General features: G+C 42.5%; 1 protein-coding gene across 1 annotated transcript in view; it reads left to right on the forward strand.

The window, feature by feature from the left end:
• The window catches only part of CFAP61 (cilia and flagella associated protein 61), a 215,418-nt gene extending 188,051 nt beyond the window's left edge, over window positions 1–27,367 (forward strand). Inside the window, exons 25-26 of the mRNA XM_077812071.1 lie at window positions 22,935–23,025; window positions 27,167–27,367. Coding sequence (XP_077668197.1) covers window positions 22,935–23,025; window positions 27,167–27,367 — 292 coding nt within the window. The remainder of the gene's footprint in view (window positions 1–22,934; window positions 23,026–27,166) is intronic.
• The last annotated feature ends 618 nt before the right edge of the window (window positions 27,368–27,985 follow it).

Consider the following 27,985-nt stretch of genomic DNA (forward strand, 5'->3'; position numbering starts at 1 on the left):
TATCCTGATGATTTGGCACTCACAACTCAGGCCTGTAGCTTTAACAAACTTGAAGTGACCCTTACACCTGACCTTAAGATCATGGAGGAGGACTTTCAAAAGTGGCAGGTGAAGCCAAATCTGAGCAAATCAGTAGTCTCTACTTTTCACATTGACAATAGAATCGCACAAAACACTTTAACTTATGAGTTTTGTGGTGAAACTGTGCATTATGACCCAAATACAACATATCTCAGTGTCATTCCTGACCACACTCTGACTTTTAATGACCACCTCAAAAAAGTAGCCTCTAACGCGAAGACTCATGTTCCCATTATTCAAAAGTTAGTGGGAACAAGCTGGGGATCAACTGCCCTGGTGCTATGAACATTGGGCTTGGCCCTGGTGTACTCAGTTGCAGAGTACTGTGCAGCAGTGTGGACAAGAAGCTGCCATACCCAATTTGTGGATAGACCGCTAAATCAGGCCATATAACTCATCACTGGAACTTTAAAATCAACGCCTGTACTGTGACTTTCTGTATTAGCAAATATTGACCCTACAGCTGTCCAAGATATAACCATAGCATGAGAACTTAAACGCACTGAAGACTACCCAGAACTTCCCCTCTGGCAGATTATGAATAATATACCCCAACAATTCCAGAAATTGCCAAAGCCACTGTGGACCACATGTGACCACCTCTTGTCTCTGGATCCAGCCATAGAATGGCAAAATGTCTGGACCTTCTCTTCCATTCCAAAGAAGCACATTATTACTGACCCAACAAACTGTCCTCCCGGTTTCAACCTGCCGTGCAGACTTTGGACCACAGTGAACCACATCAGAACAAACCATGTAAGATGCAGCTACTTGATAACGAGTGGAAAATCAAAGATCCCCCCAACTTGCAGTGATAACATCTGAATCATCAAACACAGCATAATGCAGTGTCCCAAAAATGGATTCAAAGGTGAACTGGGTGATATCCACGGCGTCACAAAGGAGGCCTTGAAATAGCTTATGGACCTTCAACTGCATCTATAGGATGTTGCTGTGCAGATACCATATGTGAGAGAGTGGAGTGTGTATTTGGCCATTTGAAAGGAAGGTTGTGGAATAGGTTGGAAGCTGCAGAAAAAAAATGTGCCCACAATTATAGCTGCATGTTGTACTTTGCACAATATTTGTGAGAGTAAGGGGGGCTGAGGTGCAGACACTTGATCAGTGGTTTGAGCAGCCAGCAAGGCATCCAATAGAAAATGGAAACCACAAAGGCAATACTCTCAGAGATGCTTATAGCTCTTACTTTGAGTCTCAGGCTTGAAAATGTGCAGTTGTATATTCAGCTGTTAATCCCTGGTGCAGGTTGGATGGATTCTGAGCAGGCAGAACAGATACTGGGAGGGAAAATAGGGAGGTAGGCATGCGCCTGCCGTGGTGCGGTCTTGAGAACGTTCGATAATCGAGGCTTTAGCATGAGAGCCAATTGCCGAGCTGGAGCAGCCACATTTTGAAAATGTGTTTGCGGGAGGGGCAAAGGAACACTGTGGGCCGAGGGATGGGGCAGGGCTGGAGACTCAGAAGGGCACCTAGCTAACATCTGCCTAAAATGACCACAGGCATGAGGCATCAGGAATAGAAGCTAGCATGCCAATTAGCATAACAAATTTTAAAGATAGATTTAAACGAGCTGCCTGCAATAGGATCTGCCTCCTCAGTCCTGGCATGGGTTTCTGGCTGAGAGGGCATCAGGGTCCTGAGCCTGAAGAGACCATGGCTTTCCGGGAACAGCTCTTCACTGGCCACCCCGTGTTCATCCTCAGATGTCTCTTGCTGCTCGGTCTTGGGCATGGGACGGGAGAGGAGGGGGGCAGCAGAGGCAGCAGCAGGGTCCACAACCTTCTTGGGTTCAGTAGTGGAGTAACTGATCAAAATCTTGCCCAGTTCCTCAAAAAATGGACAGGTCACATTTCTGCTGCCAGACCTTTTCCTGGCATCATTGGTTTGTGTACATTCTCCTGAGCTGTTTGCTCTTTATCCTGCACTGGTAGGCGTCCCGGTTGTGGCCTCTCATGGACATCTGCTTAACAATGTCCACAAAAAGATCTTTATTCCGGTGGCTGGCCACAAGAGCTTGCTGCATCCACACTGCTCCCCCGATGGCAATGAGATCTAGGGTTTGGGCACAGCTCTAAGAGGGTGCATGAGACATGTGGAAAGGTTATAATCAATATTACATGGTCTGGCCAAGGTTTTCAAAAGTGGCTGCCTAAAATTAGGCTCCTAAATCCATATTGGAGCACCTGAATAAAAGGCCAGTTTTCAAAAGTACTGAGCATCCAGCAGCTCCTTTGACTTGAGTGTAGCACCTTAGTGAGCCCATTTAGTCAGTACCTAAATATGAGTATAAAGCCCATTTTTGACTTTTGGCTGTAAAACCAGTCATGGTACAAATTCTTGGGGGAGCATACTATTAAGGTAGAAGATGAGTGCCCCCATGATCAGACTGCTGCCCCTTTTATAACTAGTCAGCAGTGACAGTCTCATCACCTTCTCCTCCTGATGGTTTTAGAAAATTCCAAAATCTACTGGGGGGAAATTGCAGATCTGTTACTGTGCTCTCTCTAAAAAGAAAAGTAATGGTTCCCGTCAAAGATGGTTTACTTAATCCAGCTCAAGTAGAGCTGGGTGACATTATAGTGATTTTGCTGAAAAATACGTTTTGGGGGTACCAGAACTATTCGTTAATTTCACAACCTGTTTGTGGGGGGAGAATTAAATGTTTTGACCATTTGGAAATGTTTGGTTTCAACATTTTCATTTTGAAACATTTTGTTTTGACCTTTTGTTTTGAAACAGCATTTTGTTTTGAATTTGGCCAATTTAAACAAAACAAGGGTGAAAAATACCTAAAAACAACCAAACCAAACCAAAAAACTTGGAAAAAAAATTGTTTAGTTTTGGGTTGACCAAAAAGTTTCCGGTCAACCCCAAAAAATGTTGGTTGCTTTGATGTGGTGAAAAAAAAAATTAAAAAACAGTTTTCGTTTTTTTGAACTGAAATTTTTTGGAGGATTTTTTTTTTCCTCTCTGGCCTCCAGGTCGGTCGCTAACCCGTCTCATTCCCTCCAGTTGTAAAAGAGATGATAGGCTCTATCAGATGCCCTAAATTCGGTTGCAAAACCCCCTATATTCTGTGGCACAAGTGGAAATGGGTCTAACAGGCTTGCATAATATCAGGGCAGTGAAGAGCTGGAGAACCCAGAAGAGGAAACACTGAAGCTGAAGACTTTGTATACAAACCTGTTATACTGCTGTACCCCAGGGTCTAAGGACACACTTCACAAGGTATAAGCAGGCAGAGAAACGTATAGGGCTTCTACTTGGAGATTTATTCATATTTTTACAAAATTAGTTTCTTAATGTATGGGCTAGGTCTGATGCCCATGTCAGGAAGGAGGTGCTGCAGTCTTTATTTAATTATTTTTCGCTGCTCAGCCTTAATGGGTTGAAGCTGCTCCACTGAGGATAAATAATTGTAAAAGTCATTGGGCCAGAGAGAGCACTCACCTGGTAGGTGAGAAACCCAGGATCCAGTCCCCCATGCTCCAATTACTTTTTTATTTATCCACAGTGGAACAGCTTCACGAGGAGAGGCTGAGGAAGCCCTACAGCAGAATATACCGTAGCCCAGTAGCAAGAGGGTCCTCACTATTGAGGGGGCAGATTACTTGTTCAGATCCCATCTGCCCCTCAGTTGGTGAGGGGACTTGAACCAGAGGTCTCCCACATCCCAGATGAGTACCGTAACCACTGGGCTAAAAGTTATGAGCAGAGGGCGCCTATCTCAGTGAGAGTGGTAGGGATTAGGACACACCCCTTGGCCAAATACCTCACATTGGCTAGTTTAGGCAAGGAGCCACCCAGCATGCTGGCTTTGTGAATCCCATTCTGAGGCACCTATCTCTCCCCATTCATTGTATAGGGAGCCTAGATGCCTAGCTCAGGTTTGTGAATCCCAGTGATTTTCTAGGTGCCAAAAAGTTGGGTGTGGCAATGCTGTGAGTCACCCCATCTAAGGTCCTTTGTGACTCAAGCCCTAGATATTTACAATAATTCCCAAAAGAGGAGTGGGGTGAGTTTTGACTGGCAAATTAAATCACTTGTTCCTTAGTTCCTCCCCTTTGTTCTCCTGCAATAAAACAACCACTGTGGAAGCCATAAGAGACCGTGGCCAAATTATGGACCATAACCTTAGAGCAATGGCTATTAGCCAGGATGGGCAGGGATGGTTTCCCTGGCCTCTGTTTGCCAGAAGCTGGGAATGGGCAACAGGGGATGGATCACGTGATAATTACCTGTTCTGTTAATTCCTTCTGGAGCACCTGGCACTGGCCACTGTCAGAAGACAGGATACTGGGCTAGATGGACCTTTGGTTTGACCCAGTATGTCAGTTCTTATGTTCATTGGCATCTCCCGCTGCTGCATCTTAAGTACAAAATAGATAATTAGAGGATCCTCCTGATAACCTGGCAACCAATTGGATATTCTGTGGTATCAGGGCATTAATCTGATATGAAAGTGATTCAGATAAGCTTCATTTTGCATTAATGAAAATCACATTTGTTAATACAATGCACAAAATCTCTCCTTACCAGCTAGTTTCTAAAATACTTAAGTTGCTTATTTAATGAATTATGTGTGAGCCGTTTTCATACGTGAAATCTGTAAAGTATCAGATGAGTGAGTTTGCTTTCAATCATACTATGTAGAAGTTGATTACCATGATATGATGCAGTAATGTTGATGCCAAGGCAAGGCACGACTGCTCCTGAGATTCAGCCTAAGTACCAGTGTATATGTCATAAGTGGAAAGAATAAGATAACATAGGACAACGATGAGAAGTGTGACTGCCTTTGTTCTCCATGTCCATGTTACATTATAAAAGAACATATCTAGGGGGTGATGTTACTGGAAATACTGTGTGGGAAGCTGCATCATGCCAGTCTTTCTTCAAAAGCCAAAATGGAGGGTTTTTTTAAAAATGTAATGACAACAGACAATGTTTATTACCCTTATTTTTAGTGTTTACAGTCATCAAGGTTAAGGGTGAATTCCTGCGTCTTCTTATAATATTGACTTTCATACTTTGAAGGTGGTCACATTACACTGTATTCCTGCCACCAACCTCTTTTTGTACATTACTACTGTTTAGTTTAAAGTTTGTGTAGGACTCTAGTGGATTAGGAAGCCTTTGAGCAGATCTGAGATTTGAGTTTAAATCCTAGTCCTTCCACAGACTTTCTGTGCAACTATTGCCAAGTCACTTAATCTCTTAATGACAGGTTTCAGAGTAACAGCCGTGTTAGTCTGTATTCGCAAAAAGAAAAGGAGTACTTGTGGCACCTTAGAGACTAACCAATTTATTTGAGCATGAGCTTTCGTGAGCTACTGAGGAAGCGTTGTTCTAAATCAGCCATAAAAATGTTGGCATACTGTGGGGCCATGCGGGTACCCATAGCAGTGCCGCTGATCTGAAGGTATACATTGTCCCCAAATGTGAAATAGTTATGGGTAAGGACAAAGTCACAAAGTTCAGCCACCAGGTTAGCCGTGACATTATCGGGGATAGTGTTCCTGACGGCTTGTAGTCCATCTTTGTGTGGAATGTTGGTGTAGAGGGCTTCTACATCCATAGTGGCCAGGATGGTGTTATCAGGAAGATCACCGATGGATTGAAGTTTCCTCAGGAAGTCAGTGGTGTCTCGAAGGTAGCTGCGGGTGCTGGTAGCGTAGGGCCTGAGGAGGGAGTCTACATAGCCAGACAATCCTGCTGTCAGGGTGCCAATGCCTGAAATGATGGGGCGCCCAGGATTTCCAGGTTTATGGATCTTGGGTAGTAGATAGAATATCCCAGGTCGGGGTTCCAGGGGTGTGTCTGTGCGGATTTGATCTTGTGCTTTTTCAGGAAGTTTCTTGAGCAAATGCTGTAGTTGCTTTTGGTAACTCTCAGTGGGATCATAGGGTAATGGCTTGTAGAAACTCGTGTTGGAGAGCTGCCGAGCAGCCTCTTGTTCATATTCCGACCTATTCATGATGACAACAGCACCTCCTTTGTCAGCCTTTTTGATTATGATGTCAGAGTTGTTTCTGAGGCTGTGGATGGCATTGCGTTCCGCATGGCTGAGGTTATGGGGCAAGTGATGCTGCTTTTCCACAATTTCAGCCCGTGCACGTCGGCGGAAGCACTCTATGTAGAAGTCCAGTCTGCTGTTTCGACCTTCAGGAGGAGTCCACCTAGAATCCTTCTTTCTGTAGTGTTGGTAGGGAGACCTCTGTGGATTAGTATGTTGTTCAGAGGTATTTTGGAAATATTCCTTGAGTCGGAGACGTTGAAAATAGGATTCTAGGTCACCACAGAACTGTATCATGTTCGTGGGGGTGGAGGGGCAGAAGGAGAGGCCCCGAGATAGAACAGCTGCTTCTGCTGGGCTGAGAGTATAGTTGGATAGGTTAACAATATTGCTAGGTGGGTTGAGGGAACCATTGCTGTGCATTATTAAGGATCTACAACCTATCCTAAAGGATGACCCAACACTCTCACAAATCTTGGGAGACAGGCCAGTCCTTGCCTACAGACAGCCCCGCAACCTGAAGCAAATACTCACCAACAACCACATACCACACAACAGAACCACTAACCCAGGAACTTATCCTTGCAACAAAGCCCGTTGCCAATTGTGCCCACATATCTATTCAGGGGACACCATCACAGGGCCTAATGACATCAGCCACACTATCAGAGGCTCGTTCACCTGCACATCCACCAATGTGATATATGCCATCATGTGCCAGCAATGCCCCTCTGCCATGTACATTGGTCAAACTGGACAGTCTCTACGTAAAAGAATAAATGGACACAAATCAGATGTCAAGAATTATAACATTCATAAACCAGTCGGAGAACACTTCAATCTCTCTGGTCACGCAATCACAGACATGAAGGTCGCTATCTTAAAACAAAAAAACTTCAAATCCAGACTCCAGCGAGAAACTGCTGAATTGGAATTCATTTGCAAATTGGATACTATTAATTTAGGCTTAAATAGAGACTGGGAGTGGCTAAGTCATTATGCAAGGTAGCCTATTTCCTCTTGTTTTTTCCTACCCCTCCCCCCCCCCCCAGATGTTCTGGTTTAACTTGGATTTAAACTTGGAGAGTGGTCAGTTTGGATGAGCTATTACCAGCAGGAGAGTGAGTTTGTGTGTGTATGGGAGTGGGTTTTTGGAGGGGGGTGAGGGAGTGAGAGAACCTGGATTTGTGCAGGAAATGGCCCAACTTGATTATCATGCACATTGTGTAAAGAGTTGTCACTTTGGATGGGCTATCACCAGCAGGAGAGTGAATTTGTGTGGGGGGGTGGAGGGTGAGAAAACCTGGATTTGTGCTGGAAATGGCCTAACCTGATGATCACTTTAGATAAGCTATTACCAGCAGGACAGTGGGGTGGGAGGAGGTATTGTTTCATATTCTCTGTGTGTATATATAAAGTCTGCTGCAGTTTCCACGGTATGCATCCGATGAAGTGAGCTGTAGCTCACGAAAGCTCATGCTCAAATAAATTGGTTAGTCTCTAAGGTGCCACAAGTACTCCTTTTCTTTAATCTCTTAAGTTACCCCCTCTGTAGAAATTAGAAATAGTAGACAGTTCAGAATGCTCTGTTTGCGTATTAAGATGTGCACTGGCTATCGATTCCTTTCTAGGTGAAATTTAAAATGTTGTTTTTGACCTATAAAGCCTTGGTTATTTTAGAGACCTCTCTGTGTTGTACAGTGGCAGTTGTGTTCAGCTCAAGTGCTCCGACGAACATCCTCCTGGTTTAAATGGAAGCGGGATAGGAGTTAGGGGATTCTTGATGATGTGCCCTTGACTTTGGAATCCACTGTCCCCGCTTTGTTCTGCAGAGCAGTGGTGACTTTCATGACATGCCATGACACAAGTCTTTTCCAAAGACAAAGCATGCAAATTTTCAGCCCCAAAGGTAATGTTATAGCCATGTGAAAACAGGAAGTTATAATGGGAACGATTTTGTATTTTTGTAACATTTGCTATCAGAAATAATGCTATAATTCCATCCTAAAAAGCTACAATAAAATGACATTAAGGTTGCAAAGACCAAACAAGTGGAGAACATCACTGGATGTTCCGGTAGCTGTTCTCTTCAGTCTTGTCTACTTGTCCCCAAGTCTATGATCCTAAATGTTCAAAAATATTTCAAAATGATATAAATTATACTGACATTTACAAAATGTAACCATTTGGCCTTCTCTTCTCAGATTCACTTTGCACACAATATGTTTTGCAGTAGGCTAGAATTAATGAATTAGTGTAATTTTTATGAGATTTCTGAGCAGAAACACTACAATAGAATGTTTAATGGCCCAATTCTAATAAATCTCAAAACATAATAGAGACATTAGCGAGGAGAAAAATATTTAATGTTTTTAATTTTATCTTTAATAGGACTGGTGAAAGATATTCATTAAAAAGGACTTGTGGACAGGATAATCATTGCACATCAGGAATTATATTAAACATGGTATAGGCGCTGCATATAAAGATTTAGATCAGCCTTTCAAAAAGTTAAGAGCATTTGTTTATTAAAAGAAATATTAGAATGCATTGCTTTCTGGAATTCACTGGATCCTGTCGCATTAGTGTGCCTCAGTTACATAAAAGGGATTCCACCTTACTCTTTTGTTAACTCCGCAGACCTGTATGAGATATTTTTTCCCTGCAGGGAAAAAAAAGAACGAACGGAAATGGGAAAGGCTGTGAGCATGGTTGAGTGGGACTAATGCTACTCAGTACCCTTTCCAGTCTAATTAGAGGTAAATAGGTGTGCTTTTTATGAAGAGAGAACCAGAATAAGAGGAGCTCATGAGGGATGGATACTGAAGCCCTAACAGCTTTTCTTTTTTACTGGAATTAAATGCTAGCCATGATTCACACTATTAAAGCTGTACTTACATAACAAATCAATATAAATAGCCTGACATCTTTAGGTGGCTTAAATTTATTTTATATATTTAATTAATATTATTTTTAATGAGCAACTAAGCTTCTAATGAACAGCTAGGTTACTAAGAAACTCCAAGGCCAGAATTAATAGGGAAAGGCTAGTCACATAATCTTAACATAGTTTACTTATGGTAGAACCTTGCTAATTCATATTAATAATTAGACAGACCATTGTGAATTACTGAATGTTCTGACTCTGTAAATGAACAAATAATTTTAGATAAGTAATCATACTGCACCACAAAGTGTATTTTATTGATTTGGTTTGACAGTTTAGTTTCCTTTTAATTATTTTTCATAATATATTGAATATACATCATGCATTATGTTGTGTAGAAATACACAAAACCTTAAAACATCTGCTATTAATTTTTTTTGAGAGAGAGAATAGGGGAGAGACTGCCATTTTGGTTGCCAGCTGTAATATGTTTGGTTTAGCACACTGCAGTTTAGCAAGGCTCTATTGTGCAGTAGCCACCATTAAAAAGTGAACATTTACTAACAGTTCAATCTGTAGTACTGAGGTAATACAGAATATCTGTATAGTGTACTTAGAATAGGAAATAACTGCAGTACCCCAGTTACTGGGGTGAAGTAATTGTTAGTAAATGTTTACTTTTTAATGGTGACCACTGTCTATGATAATATAACATAATATTCCTTTGATATTAAAAATACAGAAAATAAAAATGAGAAATCAGTATGAGATGGATGAATATTTTTTACAATGTGAAGATGCTGGCAAACATAAATAGGTACAAGTATAACCCCTGATTCAAAGCCCATTGAAGACAGTGACGGTCTCTTCATTGACTGCCGTGGGGTTTTGATCACATCCATTGGGAGTGTTATTTTGATCAATAGGAAAAACCCCTATCCAATTCAATGGTTGTTTTTCCTGAATGAGGATCACAAGATTGGGCTTATAGTGCAGTGTACTTATGTACTATTATTAAATTATAACAGTATTTTAAATGCGAATAAATCCATGTTGGATTTGAAATCAAATGTTTAACTATTTCTTAGCAGAATTATTGCCAGTTTAACAATAATCCCAGTGTTCTTTTAAAAAATTATAAATATCTGCAAATTTCCTTCTCTGATTTTTATATTCCCATTGAAAGAAGCTTGAAATAAATGTCTTCCTCTCAACTGGTGAATTGTATCATTTTGTAATCCTGCTTCAATAAAGTAAATCATAGGGCCTGGTTGAATATCCCTTGAAGTCAATTGTAATCTCTGTTGATTTCACTAGGCTTTGGATCAGGACAACAGTAGCAGAATGTAGGGTTGTCAATTTTCTAATTCCAGAAAACTGAACACCATTGCACTGCCCTGCCCCTTCCCCCGCACACTGCTCCGCCCCTTCCCCGAGGCCCCACCTCTTCCAGAGGCACCGCCGCCCACTCACTCCATTCCCCCCCCCCCCCCGTCGCTTGCTCTCCCCCACCCTCGCTCACAGGGTCATTTTCACTGCAAGGCCCAAACAGACATATTTATTGTTTTGACAGATATATTATGCTAATTTCAGGTTTTATTTGTTAAAGGACACCAGAGCTGTCAGCAAAATAGTCAAAAAGGATAATTTTTTAAAAAATGAAATTTCACAAAGATTTTCATGATTCTTTCCCTCCCCTCTTCCCATTTTTCATAACCAGCTCCATGGTTTTTTTTCACTAAAGTTATTGTAATTGTATGTGTGGAATTAGGACCACACATTATCACAGCAGCAATGGGTGGCCCACTCCTGAAGCCCAAATACAAATCATAGAGTATCAGGGTTGGAAGGGACCTCAGGAGGTCATCTAGTCCAACCCCCTGCTCACAGCAGGACCAATCCCCAATTAAATCATCCCAGCCAGGGCTTTGTCAAGCCTGACCTTAAAAACTTCTAAGGAAGGAGGTTCTACCACCTCCCTAGATAACGCATTCCAGTGTTTCACCACCCTCCTAGTGAAAAAGTTTTTCCTAATATCCATCCTAAATCTCCCCCACTGCAACTTGAGACCATTACTCCTTGTCCTGTCCTCTTCTCCCACTGAGAATAGTCTAGAACCATCCTCTCTGGAACCACCTCTCAGGTAGTTGAAAGCAGCTATCAAATCCCCCCTCGTTCTTCTCTTCTGCAGACTAAACAATCCCAGTTCCCTCAGCCTCTCCTCATAAGTCATGTGTTCTAGACCCCTAATCATTTTTGTTGCCCTTCGCTGGGCTCTCTCCAATTTATCCACATCCTTCTTGTGGTGTGGGACCCAAAACTGGACACAGTTCTCCAGATGAGGCCTCACCAATGTCTAATAGAGGGGAACGACCACATCCCTCGATCTGCTCGCTATGCCCCTCTGCTCGCATTATACATCCCAAAATGCCATTGGCCTTCTTGGCAACAAGGGCACACTGCTGACTCATATCCAGCTTCTCATCCACTGTCACCCCTAGGTCCTTTTCCGCAGAACTGCTGCCTAGCCATTCGGTCCCTAGTCTGTAACTGTGCATTGGGTTCTTCCGTCCTAAGTGCAGGACCCTGCACTTATCCTTATTGAACCTCATCAGATTTCTTTTGGCCCAATCCTCCAATTTGTCTAGGTCCCTCGGTATCCTATCCCTGTCCTCCAGCGTATCTACCACTCCTCCCAGTTTAGTATCATCCGCAGATTTGCTGAGAGTGCAATCCACACCATCCTCCAGATCATTTATGAAGATATTGAACAAAACCGGCCCCAGAACCGACCCCTGGGGCACTCCACTTGACACCGGCTGCCAACTAGACATGGAGCCATTGATCACTACCCGTTGAGCCCGACAATGTAGCCAACTTTCTATTTCTCTGCTACCTGGTAGCTGGCCGGCTGCTGGACTCCCCCACCTGCCCTTGGGTGCTGCTGTTACTGCTCCAACTTCAGCCACTGGGGGGGGGCGGCTGCTTGCCCGCTCCCCAGAGTGGGGGGGTGAGGGACCCCAGCCATTGCTACTGCTGTAGACACCACCACCACTACCTGTGAGGGGTCCTCTCTGCCTGCCCAGCCACCGGGCTGCCGCCTGGGGCTGCCTGGGAGCTGCTGGACCCCGAAGGAGGAGGGGACAAGGCCATCTGCTGCTAGGGGAGCACACAGGGACTCTGCAGACCACTATGGAGGGGGCCTGAAGGCTGAGTAACTTTTGGACTGTGCTCTTGTGGTGGGGGTTCTGACTGTGTTTGTGGGGACACAAGGGGTGTGGCGTGGAGCCTGCCCCCTAGTTCATCAGTGTGTCCCCCCCAACCCCCACCACTACCACTGTCGGCGCTGCCCCCTCCACCACCTCCAGTGGACACTTACCAGCTGCCTCAAGCTCCTGCTTCTGGGACTCTGCTGCTCGCTTGGCCTGACGCGCCCTTTCACCACCTTTTGGGCCTGCAGCAGCAGCCAGCCCGCACTGACTCTTCTGCGAGCGCACGTGGGCGCATGTGCCCCCCCCCCGCCCCATCCTGGACTGACCCCCTTCAGCAACCCCCAGCTTTGTCCCTGGCTCCCTGCCCCATTTTGCCCCTTGCAGCCTTTTTGCCCTCCTCCTTACCCCAGCACCTCGCTGGCTTCAGCTTGTTTGCCTGCCCTGCCCTTTTCCCTCTGCACCCTTTGTTTGCCCCGCCCTTGCCTCTGCAGTTAGCCCCTTGGTTCCCTGTCCTGCCTCCAGACTGGTTCTCCCCCCTCCCTATGTGATACCCCTGCCCTGATTGGCCCCCATAGAGCACAACCACAGAAATGGACACCTGTCCAGATACCTATATAAATAAATCTGTAGAAACTGACTCCCCCACCTACATGCAGATATACACATGCGTTCATATGTACACATCTAGCATGCACTAACACATGTACTTCCACATTATTTATTATTACAATGATTGTTTAATGCCTAGAGACCCCAACTAAAATCAGGGCTCCAGTGTGGCAGGTGCTGGACATAAAAAGAGAGAGTCTGCAACAAAGAGTTTATAATGTAGCTAGACAAAGATGGGGAGAAAAGTACGATACATTGGCTCTTCTGCAATTACTAGTCAACAACATTCAGTTTTTAAGAAATAATACATTTCTTTTAGATTTCCCTTCTCTTTTAAAAACGTGTTATGAAATGAATACACACATATTTTATGTCATCAATTTTTTTGTGTGCAAGCCAGCAAAAGGAATAAAAGTCAAAGAGTTAGGCTGCAAGTTTTATTCACGCAGGTATACACACATGCGGCAATACACACACCTCCCTACACAGAGACCATCTCTTACACACATACAATGCATGCATGCATACGCTTGCTTACACAGTGATGCTTTTTCATACACTTTTCCAGGGGCTGCCTAAATCACTCAGCCAGGAAGGGAGGAGGGTGGACTGGAGAGGAAAAGATGTTGGTGGGGGAGAGGAGAGAAGAGGATGGGGAGGGAAAGAGGCAAAAGACGAGAGCAGGGTGGGGTGAGAGGAGGCAGTGAAGGAGAGATGAGTGGGTGTGGGGGGGTATGTGGGGTGAGTGGGGATGCAGACGGAGGCAGAAGGATACAGGTGCATGAGGATGTGGGGGACACAGGGGTGTATAGGGACATAATGGGAGTGCAGCAGTGTATGGAGGTGAATGAGGTGCAGGGCTGTGGGAGGTGAGGGCGGCTCTGGGAGGTGGAGAGGATGGGTGGGAAAGGGGTGCTGGGATGGGTAGGTGTGGGGAGCAGGACGGGATGGGGGGTTGGGACAGGGAGGGATGCCTTGATGGGTGTGTGTGTCGGGGTGGGACAGGAGGGATGCAGCGACGGGGGATGCGGGTGCGGTGGGATTGGGACGGGGAGGGATGCAGTCGGTGGGGATTGGGGTGCAGCCCCATTCCCAGCACTCGGAGACAGGGATACACATACCTCCAATTCCCGGGGGCTGGTGATGGGGTGACAAACCGTGGTTTGCTGCAGAGCACGTGCTGCAGCTCAAGCCCAGCCACAAGAGGAGCGCGAGGAGAAGAGGGCTGGGCAGCTGCGGGAGAGGCACACACCAGGCGACCCCTCAACAGCTGTCTGCTGAGCGCTCACAACAGTTCCTCCCCTGCTCGTGACCCAGCCAATGGGAGCTGCGCCGGGCAGCATGCACACCCACCGTGGCAGCCCCTAAGGCTCGGAGCTGGACATGCTGTCTGCTTCCTGACCCGGGAGCCGCACGTCACGGTGGCTAGCAGAGAGCCTGCCAGCCCTACTGCACAGCGCCACAAAACGGACAGGGCCTGCTCAGCAATGCCAAAACCGGACACCTGGTCACCCTAGCAGAGTCCCAAATCTCTGAATTATCCACGGAATACCTGAAATACATGGATAAATAAATGTTCAATGAGTAGTGTTTTTGTGCAAGGAATTAAACAGTACTCCTGCAGTAGTTCTGCTGTAATGTACTTCTGTTTTCTTGTTCCACGATTGTAAATAAGTTACAAGCCCTGTAAAAAAAAAAATTACAAAACCAGTTAAAAATTTGTATATAGACAATTTAATATTATTGTTTGCTTAGCCATGCAATATAGCTTTTTATCTCATTTAAATCAGGTGGGGTTGGTAGCAAATTTTCAGTATTATTTTCTTCACTGTAAATTTCATTTTCTGGTCTCATCATAATCTCATTGTAATTCAGCATCTCACAAGTCAGTCTCTCTCTCTTTCTTCCACATATATGATTCACTGAATAACTTCAGTTTCAGTCAATTAAATTGTAGTCGCAATGCCACAAGCCCAGCAACATCGGGGTCAGTAACCCTGCTATTTATTTCCAGCAGGGTTGACTTTTTGAGTACTTTTTACAATTGTCTTTTTTTACTTTTCGGGATGTGGTGTTTGTTAGCAAGTTTTTTAAAAAGTCGTCTTCCATTGAAAATAAGACATCTTTTGGAAGGTAGTTGCTAAATTCTTTGTTTGTATAGTCATAAATAATACTCTACCATAGACTTAACCAACCTTTACTGTGTGGAGAGGCTGGTTCTCAGCATATAGGGAACGTGAATTTTTTTCGTGATTGTCACTTGTCATTTTTCACAGATCAAAAATCGTTATCTAATGTGTCACCATTACAAGCTTCCATTATTTTCTATTCATGCAGACTGTCTCTGAGTCTAGATCTTGATCAGAGTTTTTTATTTTCAGCCATCTTTGATGTCACTACTTGTTGTAACCCCATTTCCATAATTCTGATCAGCACCGGCTGCTGAAGATGTGATTTTCAGTAGATTTATAGGACCAGATTTTCAAAATTGCACACATATCCTGCACTCTTAATGAATGTGTCTGCACCTTCATAACACACAGTTGTGTGCAGAAATTACCAGAAATGGCCATTTGCATACACATATGTTCTGTGTGCATCTGCAGTTATGGCAATTACATGTTCAAGTTAGGCACATAGTTGTACATGCCTAAATGTCATATAAAACTTGCCCATGTTTTCTGTGACAGAATAAGAATTTTCCTCTTGTGCTTCTTAAATGTCCTTGCAACTGAGCAAAGGCTTTAACTATTTAAATATGGCACTTAGTGTCAATGCGAAAACATACATAGCTGGGGGGCAACCTAATGATAACCTATGGGTCTAATACAATGAATGCTTCAGATTAAATAGAGCTGTATATGTCATCCAAAAGATAATAACCAGTGGTGTGTTGCTGAATAGCTGAGCTGCTGCATTCTAAACTTGAAATTCTTGAAGGGTCAGAAATGTCCTTCCTAGAAATCAGCTACAATATTTAAGCCTAGAGTCTGATGGGATAGGACACAGTCTTCTGACCAGCTCTAGGTGGGCATTTTTAGCAGCTGTAGCTATTTGGATAACTACAAGGAATGCAGAAAGACACTATGATTATGATCCATCTTGATGATTGTAAGGCAGTCACCTTGATAAAGGGCGAAGTTATGGACATTGTGAGTGCTTTGAAACACTTCCTTCTCTGCACCAGCTAACTTCCATCTTTCCATGCAGCTGTTCTTCAGCTAAGTGCCAATGACTCCCAAGCCTAAAACTTTGCCAACCCTATAGCTCAACTGTAGATGTTCTAAGTAATGTCTTGATGAGACTAACAAAAGCCCCCATGCAAAAGTTTACCACGTAGCTTCCATAGGTGCTGAAACTAGAAGTGCTGGGGGTGCTACCACACCCCCTGGCTGGAAGTGGTTTTCATCATATACAGGGTTTACAGTTTGGTTCAACAGCTCTCAGCACCCCCACTGTACAAATTGCTGTAGCACCTGCGGTAGCTCGAAATGTGCTTGTTATCTTTAAACACATTGCAGTAGTGATGAATACTTTGAGTGGTCACTAGCATAAAAAAATGGAAAATATCATTCACTACAAAGGCAACCAAATGATTTTGAACACAATAAAATTTCCCCTGCAGTGCTCTCAAGTGAAATTTGCTATTTCCATGTGCAAGTCGAGCTATTTTTTACTGAATAATCACAAATTACATTTGAGCCAATATGAGCTGGCCAGCCTATATGAATAACGGCCACATGTGTCAGTCAATTCAGGCCACGATTTGTTGCAACAGCACAGGTGTTTGTCATACCAAATGTCCAGTGATAACACTGGGAAGTGGGGGAAGCAGAGTGTATAAGAGTGATGGCACACTCCAACATTTGTGGGGTTTTACTTTCCACCAGTGAGAAGGGTCTGGCAGACCCACTACTATTCACCTGGCTACATCCCACCTCCTAGATCAAGCCTTGCCAATCTTGAAAGGCTGCATGTCAGAACAACGATGGTTTCCATAAATGGTACCGCATAATTATAGGCTTACGGCGTATAAACAGGTGAGGAAAATTGCTTGGAATATTTTGGGTTATTTCAAATTCTGAACATTTGAGAACTGATATAGTATCTCCAAGATGTACCTGATCAGCCAGGTTTTGCATATTTACTGTATTTTAAAAATCCAATTTTTGTCAAAAATATGGTTAAAACTTTTTAAAAAAATCTTGCTTGGCTGTCCACTGAATTGCACTCTGTATAGGCAGCCATGCCCAGTGGTGTGGGCGTTAAACTTTACCACCCAGGAACTACACCCACTATAAACTTCTATTTCAGTTATGCTAGCTGGTTCTGTGAGCTGAGTGTTATGCTCCAAAACGGAACAACAGTCTACCCTGCACGTACTCTCTATCTGACTAACTGCATAAAGTTGGTGTGAGTGGCTGATGTAAACTATAGCAGCCTGGAAGCTGAGCTGATCTAAAGTGCAAATCTAGTATGGCTCCTTTGAAGAGCAACACCTGAGTTGGTTGAAATATGGATTTTTCCGTGTTCCTCCTTAATCCCAATTTAAAACAGAGGAAAAGTACTCCTAAGTACATTAACAACCTCAGAGTTTGGGGCTCTGATGTGCCAGTCATCTATTGGCATACTTGGAGTGCTAAGTGAGGAAGTTGAGAATATTTAGGGCCTGATCCACATCCCACTGAAATCAGTGGAAAGACTCCCATAGAGTTCAGTGGAGTTTGGTCAGGTCCTTAGTGAACCATACTGTTGTGGCTGACCCTAAAAGGGGGGCATTTTATTGTATTAATGGTCGATTCACAGCTTAAACATGAGATTCTTCCAATGAGACTGCCTTTTATAAAGATATGAAAGTCAACGTCAAGAAATCCAAACTAATCCTGCTGTTTTAGACAGTGAATTATGACACCCAAACACACCCAGACAAATTTGTCCTGAGTGATAAATTTGTTAGGATTCTGAAATAAAGAGAATTGGGTGTGTGGAAGCTGGAGGGAAGAGTGGGGAGAGCGGGAGTAGGAATAAGAAAATAACAGACCCTTGCTTTTTACTTTAATTTGGTTTTATTATTGCTGCTATTATAAAAGGTTTTTTTAAGTGGACAACTGAACACCAAGCGGGGACTCTCTGTCACCATGGATAAATAACTCTAGCTGCAAGCATAGTGGTAACTTGTGCCAATATTTTCAAACGGCAGTTACGTACCCAGATCCAATTGATTCTTGGCAGGAACTGGGTGCCTAACTACCCTTTGTGCCTTTGAAAAGCCACCAGCCATCACCACACACTCTCCTTGGTCTCATCTGAGAGCAGAGCCAAAAAATTGGTAGCATAAGGCAATACAGCAATGGTAGAAATCTTATAGTATTTATCTATACAGGTTGTTTTCTACATTTGTTTAAATTATATTAACATGATTCTATTCTAGAAAAAAAACTGTCTCAACAGACACAAAATTCAGATCATTTAATAAACTCACCAGAAGGAAGAGGTTTTTCCTGGGTAGTTTAATGGGTCAGTAAGTCAGCCATTCCCAAAGTGTAGGGTGTACCTGAAAGACAAGCCAGCTTGGGGGACAAAAGGGTCCCTCAGCTGTCCTCCAGAATCCCTGCTTGCTTGCTTGCTTTTTTTTAGGTACATTTTTGTCTGTTCTGGTTGTGAAGAAAACCTTGAAAGCATGACCTAAGTGTGCAGCAGTGTTTGCCAGGGAGTCTGAAACTATAGCGCTGAAGTACGAACTGCCATATTCATTACAGTTGGTGCTAACTCAGATGCCACTGATGACACTTTAAATGCCAACATTGTTAAATATACTACTGTTCATTGAAGTATGTGAAAAAGGAGGGGCTATATCATATTAAGAAAATCTACATAGCCTTACAACATCAGTGTTAAAAAACTATAAGTTGGGACACAGACACATACACACACACACAGACTGGCTTAAAAATCATGAGATTTTAAAATGTAATGAATATTGGGTTCTTTTTATTTACCTTTTGTGTGTGTGTGTCTTTATAATACACTTGAGTCATATTTTCAAGCTTTTCTCTACAACTATGATGGCTATTTTCCTTTTTTTATTTACTTATTTAATGAAAGCTAAAATTCTTCCACACTCATGGAAGTCCAGCAGCTGAGACGAAGAGAAACACAAACTATCACAAAATTCATGGTGAAAATCACAAGACTTCACAACATTATACTATCTACTCTGCATGATTGCTCATTTTGGACAGATCTTTAACAACTTATGGTGGGTTTGAGGTGGGGATGTGATTGGTTTAATTTTCCTGAAAGAGGGGCTCATCTTTCAGTGCAGCAGTGGGTGGTAAAAATGAGTGTCATGTCTATATTCCTTTTTCAGAGTATGCCTAAATGGCTAATAACCTGTGCCTGGCAGAGTATGGGCTCTGTTGAGAGATCTGTAGTTCCTATTCTCTTTTTTTATCATTCACTACAGTTGCCCATTACTCAGATGTCATGGGACTTTTTTGATGTGATAAAGTTCTTATTAACCCTTTAATTATTTCTGTCATGGTTTCTTGTTGTGGATGCTGAGCTTGGCATTCTCAGTGTAAAAGTACCTCACAACTTTCAAAGTCTTTAGATATTTTTTTTTTTTACATGTTCACATCCAAGGAAAGATCTAATGTCTTGGATGGTGTGGATGACTTAAGTGGTGCAAGTGCGGACAAGGGTCAGTGTGCTGTCCTCATTTCTTTTTTTTTAAAGTACCAGTAAGCATCAGAGAGCTACTGCTGCTTCAGAATTCTTGAAAAAAACATTGTCATATGAAAGTGGTGTATAGCAGTACATTAAATAAGAGTCTGGAGACTAAAAATAGATGGGTTTTGGAAGGGAATCCATTTACATGCAGATTTCAGAAATACCACATTTTTATTTCCCAAGATTGGCCAACTTTATCTGCTCGTTTTTATCATGTGTCCCCCCTCCCTTTAAATTAAAAAGATTCAACTCCTATTGCATAGGATGCCAGTAGATAATTTTCTTTTTTCTCCCCTTCATCTAATATAGGTTACACATCACAGATGAGGCAGAACAGACTTTATGTATTGTTTGTCAATGAAAGGAGAGAACAGCTTCCTAGCAACAAAAAGGATGTCACATATTGTCTTCAAAAGGAGACCATTTCACCCCATCTAGTTACAAATGCCTTCCAATGATAGCTTCTATAGATATAAAAGCCTACCAGCAGGGGATCCCCTCTTAAGAAGTGACCATGTTTTAAAATCGGTTATGCCCCTGGCAAACAGTCATCTTGTACATATTTAGCTTGATCATTTTGGCAGGTTATGAAAGACTAAATGGTGCAAACACATGTGGCAGATGCTGTTCTCATGATAGTTGAGGAGCCTCTGAGCTTCTGTTGGTAGCATGCCAGGTTCATCTTGTACACTGAAGAGCATTATACTTTCAAGCTTTCTACAGCTTGCCCTTAGGGACTACTGTTGAAGTGGTAATAAAATTTAAAATGAGCCAAAGAAAGTCAACTTGTTGGTTTGGCTTCAAGTGAATCGTTTTCATTATTAAACTTCAATTTAATGGAACATGTGTTGTATTCTGAGAGAGTAAATCTAAATATGGTTGTTAGAAAGGTGATTCTGTCTTAAGGATAAATATGCACTGCCAGAAAAGGAAGAGAATTGCTTATATATTAAAACACTCTGTAATGGTTGCATTTCTCCATTTGAAATAAGGTAAAGGAAATTTTGTATTAAATAGCTGGCTATTAGTAACCCCTGTACAACCAGGCTTGAAAACATAGACAAGAAATTGTCCACTTCCAGAGTAAACACATTTTTATTTGAGCCAAATACTGCAGGTTGGTGAAAAATTTCAGGCCTTAAGCTCCGAAATTTGGAAATGCTGTGATGAACTGTACAAGTATGAGTACCTGAAGATGTAGTTATCACCTGAACTGGTAAGAACAATAATACTCAGTATCCTCAAAGCATTGTACACACATCATTTAATCCTCATAACATCTCAGTGAGGTATGTAAGCAGTTTCATAAAGGCAGGGTGTTTAAAAGACTAGCCTCAATCACAAGATGAAATCCATGTCAGGGCCAGAATTAAAACGTGGGAATTCCAGGCTCCCAGGTCTGTGCTCAGATCACTATTTCCTGCTCAATGGCTATTTCTCTGTTAAAACAGATTTACCAGTAATAATTGCATAACTAAAACTAAGATGCCAGGTGAAAATACAGGAAAAATATTTGGCTACAGGGCCATGCATGCCAGTGTAATGTGAGCATCTTTAATTATCTTGGTATATCTTTTCTTGTGCCCCTCCTATCTTGCTTTGCCATCTAACTGTTGACATTAAATGGAAAATGTTTTGAGATGAGTTAGTTGTTTAAATGTTTTGGGAAACTCTTCATGTCTATGTATGTATCTTATAGAGATATGATAAATACATTTTAAAGTACATTTTTAAAAGCGGCTCTTAGAGCTGAGTTCAGCTTTTGTAAGATTTCAGCCCCAAATACAGAGATGAAATCAGTCTTGGTAATGTGCTAGCAGTGTGCTGCAAGATGCTCCTATGTCCGTCAAAATGGAAAGGTAAAGATGAATAGCAGTGGCAGTAAATATTTATACTGTGGAAATGTCCTTCATTCTGTTTGAGGCCCTATTGTGCTGGGTGCTGTACAAACACAGAAAAGAGACAAGCCCTTATCCAGAGGGCTTACCATCTAAAGAAACACCCGGAGGGAAGGAGATGGGGGTATAACACCCAAGTGGATGGGTGTGGTGAAGAATTAGAACAGCCCTGTTAGTTACATACTGTGGTGTTGATTGAGTCATTAATATCTGAAGTCCAATGAAGCTTTTATTTATAGAAAAGTTGCTGATAGGAAATATCACAATTCAACATTTATAAAAGGTTGGCTTCCTTTTAGAAAGCAACTGAATGCTGGTTTTCTGTGGAAATTGTCATTAAAATTATGTAATTTGAGTTTTTATTTTAGAAATTAATATATTTATTGTAAGGACATTAGGCCAAATCCCATCAGAGTTACACATGCAATATTGCTTATTCATGAGAGCAATCCCACTGATGTGAATAGACTACACGCTTCCAATGACACTGTTCACGTCTAAGGACTGTGGTCATAATTTTGCAAACATGCACATGCTTAACATCAGTGAGATGACTGAAATGAGCAAAGTTAAGGATTTGCGTAAGTGTTTGCAGGATCAGGCCCTATTTATCTGGTACCCAGTTTAATAATAAGTTACACTGATTCTTTTGGTCCTATTCTTTCTTCAGTGGGTCCTTTTAACTTCCATTAACATTAATGAGAATTGCATGCACACATCAAGCAGAGAATATACCTCATGTAATCTACAGATTATTGACACCACCACAATTATTTTTCGTTATATAGGAAATAGAAATAAACAGCCATTTTCTGTGTCATCCAGTTGCCTCTAGCTGCATTTACAGTATCTACTTATATATCTTGTTATGGCCTTAACGATAAATAAATACTTACAGTTTTCTAACTTTTCACAGAAAAAGTGTAATGAATGCTTTCTGTCAATAGATATAATATAAATGTTAAGATAGTTCCTCTTAAGATAGATTCAATTTAGCTTTAGTGCACTAGTGGAAAGAACATATTGCAACACTGTGGTGGCCTGTTTTTCTGGCCTTTATTAATCCAGAAACCTTAATGATGAACAACATTTGTGTCATTGTCTACACAAATTTAATTTGTTTATGCAGGAGTTCAGTTAATCCTGCAATCTGCTTTTCTCAAATGAGGACAGATAATGGAGACACCGTTCTTTACAGGTCTTCAGGCTTTTAAATTCTGATAAAATCAGGATTCTTCACTGGGTCTTGCCACAGCTCTGAATTAAGCCACTTTAAATGTAATTACTGAAGCTGGCTGTACATCAGGAACATCCATTAAAAGAATTGATTGACCATGCTGTTACGGGAGGCATTTTATGAACAAACGATCATGATGGGTCCAGAACTGTAATTTATAAAAGCAAAAAAGCAGGTAAATACTTTATTAGTGGTTAATGAGAGGTTCACTGGATAACTAAATTTCTTCTTTTTCAACCAGCTATTTCAGGGAACCTTGGTCCATGGCCATCTATCACGATCGGTTTATTGATCTTAAGAAAGAACTGCGCCAAATCCTAATATCCAGCCAGGTAAGAAAAATGACTAGCAATTGCATTTTATTATTGGAGTAATTCGTTATTGTTGAGCACTTCTTTTTTTTTTTTTTTTTGCTCCCATATTCTGCCTTAAATTTCACTTTTTTCTGTTTAATTACTCACTTTGGAAAGCCTAAATAGACATAGTCTATGCAGCATAAGGAAGATTCAGTAAATACTGGAAATTGCTCATTTTAATTATTTTTACAAATCTCAAAGTTGCTGGTAATGTTTTTTTCATCGTTTACCTTGCTCCATTTTCTTATGCAGCATTTTTATACCCCTTATATGTTTTCTACTGCAAACTTGCCACTGAGACTTGGAATTCCCATTTCTTTAGTTAACACTGCTTTCCATACAGTTTTGTTCATTTTTTTGCATAATGATATAAAAGCACCGTACGAACCATCCTAAAATTTCAGATCCTGTGAGATGTAAATCTTTCTATAAGTACCTATGGCCACAAGCTACGTAGCTGATAAAGTAACACAGAATGGCTTGTCAGTGATAGATGAAATTCCCAAATATAGGGATGGGGAGAAATTAAGACATTTGCTAATGTCATTTGCACTGTTGACCTGAGCATAAATTCATAGTAATTTCTCCATTTTTTCCTCTCCAAGTGTCTGACTCAAAACCCATTGAAGCCAATGGACAGGCTGCCACTTGATTCAGTGGACTTTGGATCAGTCCCTAAAGACAAAGTTGTAAACATATAATTGTCTCTAAACAGAATTTTTTCTCTACAATCTAAAGCTTGCTGCTGCCTAGTGGGTGGTTTAGTGCCATTCTACCGTATCCCTCCACATACCCCCTTCGCTTCTGTTTTACATATCGAAATTCTATATTCCTGCACTACTTTTTAATGGATTGCTGCAATTACCATACAAAATTGTTAACTGTGTATTGAGGTAACATCACACTAGTCTCTAGGAAAGGTTAAAATAAAATACAAAGGTGCTAGATAGTATTGTCTCTTCTGTTGTCATAATATGAAGAGTACTTAAGTGAAGTACTATTTTTAGATTTTCTTGAAAACAACTTACAAAGAACAGAAAATTAAATTCTAAGGAAAAAATTGTGCCTGAAGGTAGTGATTTTCTGCCCTGTTTCAGCAGTGCTTCCTGTATTGTAATGTGAACAGCTTATCTCTTATGTGCTATCTGTTTTATTGTCTATGGACAGCCTGGAAATGGTGTCTTACGTATTTCAGGATTACTGAATCCGTCATGCAAACTGTCTCTTGTGAGTTAGTCATGACACACACACGCAAGTAGTCCTGTTGAGATCACTGGGACTACTCCTATGAATCAGGATTACTCACATGAGAGAGGGTTTACAAGATCAGGTCCTATATCTGACAGGGTGAATGCACATTTGTCATTCCCTTTGTCTGTTTTTATTCTAATTCCCTTCACACAGATTCTGATATTTAGAAACACTAAGTTTAGTAAATATGTATCTCCTATGTCTGTTTGTACAATACTGAGCACGCTGTCAAGTGCTTAATAAATACATACTGCACCGTTGGAATATATCAAGTGTCTTTTAAATTGTCATTATATAATTTGGGAGCAGGAGGACCAGGACCTTTACTACCTGTTGCTCATATTCCAGTTGACCAAGGCATTCAAATAAATGTTCAGTCAAATGCAAAAATAAGTAACATAATAAGTAAAAATGTTTAACTAGCATTGTTATAGTTGAGATTGTAAACTACAAAAGTCAGGAATTTTAAGTTCTGATTACCATAGGAAATGGAACTCAATTAAAATGTAACAAGACATACAGTAAGAGAAACTAAGACATGCATAAGAGCCAAGTTAGAATCATTGTGTGGACCATGTCTGTGAACTTGCGTGTTTAAATTCTCAACCATAACATTGTATTTATTTGAGTGTCTTGCACAGGATGTTCTTCATCCTCAAAAGCCAATCATGCTTTGAATATTTACCCATTTTGTAGGATCCCAAACATGTATTTATTTCAACATGCAGGGCTCCAGCTACATAGACTTGCAGATGATAGAGCTGAGGTTTTGCACCTCCATCCAGGGCTAGATTCACAAAAAAACTGAGGCATGGTGATGCTGAGTATTACCACATTTAACCTGAAGGGCAGCTAGAAAATTGCTGGGATTCACAAACCTGGGTTTGGCACCTAGGCTTCCCGTGAAAGGAGGGAGAAGGTGCCTCAGAATGGATTCACAAAAGCCAGCATGCTGGGTGTCTCTTGCCTAAACTAGCCAATGGGAGATGCCAGGGAGAGGGGTGTGTCCTCAGCCCCTCCCTTCTCAGCAAATTTGGCACCTAAATCTAAAGAGGCACCTCCTTCTGCTTGGGTTTCTCAGCTACACACCCTGTCCTGGAGTTAGGCACCTATGCTGATTGTACAAGAAGCTGGAAGGGGACGGGAGAATAGAGAACATCTCTCATAACTTTAAGCCCAGAGGTCAGGGTACTCACCTGAGATGTGTAAATCTCCCACTTCAAAGGGATTCCCCACATCTCAGGTGCAAGCCCTTACCACTGGGTTATGGGATATTCTGGTGTTGGGTTCCCTCAGTCTCTCCTGTTGAAGCTGCTGCACTGTGAATAAATAATTTTAAAAGTAATTGGAGGTGGGAGACTTGATCCTAAGTCTTCCAGCTGTCAGGTGTGTGCTCTGACCACCAGGCTCCAGAGTTATTCTTCGTTCTTGTATACGCTCTCGCTCTGGTCCAGTGATTCTTTTATTATTTCTCCATAAGAACAACTTCAACAGGAGAGACTCAGGGAGTCTCACATCACAATATCCTCTAGCCCCATAGTTAGGGTACTCACCTAAGAGGTTGTGGATACCTGTTCAAATGCCATCTTTCCCCCTTAGACGAAGAGTCAACTCCCAGATGAGTACTTCAGCCATGGGGCTAAAAGTTATGAGGGAGGTCCTCCCCAAGCCATTTTATGTAAGCTCGCATATAGAGGCCTGATCTGGTAGGCAAGTTCTTAGTCTGCTTTACAGATGGGGTCCCACAGAGGAGGTAAGCAGAGGAACACTTACCTTCCCCCCAATTCATGCGTTGCTTTGGGGCTGAAGCGTCCAGACATCTAGAGCAGAGCTGTAGTGTGCATGCACAGACGGAGCAAAATAGGTGCCTAGGAATGTTTATCACGAAACTTTAGGTGCCAAGTGAGTTTAGGCTCCTACAAGGTGCAGTGGTAGTTGAGCAGGGATTTTGTGAATCCCACTCAGGCCATATTCTGGGTTTTAGGCACCTAAAGTGGCAGCTAGGTACCTGAGTCCTTTTGTGAATCTAGCCCCAGCTGTTAAAGTATTAATAGAAAATGGTATAGTACACATGTGCAGTATGAGCTTTCCAAGCAAAGGCACTTGTCTTCAATAAGAACCACTAACCTGGTTTTCACATGGCAGCTGGGGTTGATTGGAAAATCAGGCCACACGTTGCTTGCAAATTCGACATTTAAAAACATAAACCGTTCTGAACTATCTGAGCACCAGAACTGTGTCTGGAAATTCAATTTCTAAGAAGTTCAAATACTGAAATTGTTGTTTCTTGCTCAAGACATTTTTCAGTCTTCGTACACACATTATATGTATATCTGTCTATACACACACAGAAGCCTTTTGAACTGTAAATAGGTGAGAATTTTCAGACCAAAAGATTAAATTAACACCTAAATTTATGGTCTTATCAAAGTGTCCTTTGAGCCATTAGTGTCACCGCACTGCCACAGTGTGATAATCCTTCCACTGCATTCCTGATAGCTATTGCCACCAAACACCCCCTTCCTCATCCAAGGAATGTGGCGACCAGCTGTCTCTATATTTGTTGCCAGGGAGAATGAAGGGTGAAAGGCAGGCTTCAATGTCTGCCTCAAACGAGCGGCCTAATATCAACAAATCCTAATGTATCTGGTGCCTGAGCCTTGAAGACTGTTGCTGAACTAAGTCCATCCAGTTGTACAAACCATTGAGTTCTGTTACATGTATTTGTTTCTCTAGTGCTGTTTGGAAATGTGTGTGCATATCCAGCCTGCCTGTTTTATTGTAGTAGAAGCTAGTGTAGCTATACCTGCCCACAATGTTTTGTCAAGTCAATGCTGCTTTTTCAGCTTATTCCTGTCTTTTACAGCTGGATGGCCTTCCATCACTGGACCAGCTTGTTCACCAGATAGTGGATGGCGAACTCATTCTTTCTGAAAAACCAAAGCAATACCTCAAAAGGTTCTTTCAGCAAAATATCTACAAGAGACTGGTGGAGGGAAGCATCCTCAGTTATCTGAACTACAATAATTACCACCTGCCTATGTATGCATGGCCAGGGATTGTTTAGTTATGATTGGCTAAATGAGGCTTGCTTTTCACTCTTGATCCATAGGGCCCCTGACTCCCAGCCCCTCTCTTAGGGAGCACTGAGATGGCTTCTAGCCTGAGGCTGCATTCAGCAAGCACCATGAAATGTTCTCTTTCAGTTCTCCAGTAGGTGGAGCGGGCCTCGGATTCTCCATTCAGTAGGAACCATCAGGTCCAGGCCCAGCCATTCCTATGCAAAGCTGGCCTGGCTTTTCAACAATAAAAGCCCGCTCCTATCAGCCATGCCTAGTTCGTGTTGATTTGATCCGGGCCTGGCCGGGCTCCTGGTGGCTTCGCCAGGAGCAGCCGCAGTTTGGTTGCGCGGGGGCAGGGGTTGGAGGCCGGCTCCCTTGCGGGCCGGGGGGGCTGGGCCGGCAGCCCCCGCCCCGCTGGCAGATGGCCGGTGGGGGCTGGAGATCGCCGTGTGGCTGCTGAATTGTTCATGGCCCGCGCGGCCGGCCAGAAGGTGCATTGTGGCGGGGGGAGGGGGGCGCGCCAGTGGGCAGCCTCGTGACCCAGCAGCTGCGGGGTTAACTCCCTGGCTGGAGGCGCCTCGGCAACCAGCTGACCAATGGCCGCCGGCGCTGGGCTGCGCAGC

Source organism: Eretmochelys imbricata, chromosome 3 (assembly GCF_965152235.1).
Source record: "Eretmochelys imbricata isolate rEreImb1 chromosome 3, rEreImb1.hap1, whole genome shotgun sequence".
In the NCBI taxonomy this organism is placed as follows: Eukaryota; Metazoa; Chordata; order Testudines; family Cheloniidae; genus Eretmochelys; species Eretmochelys imbricata.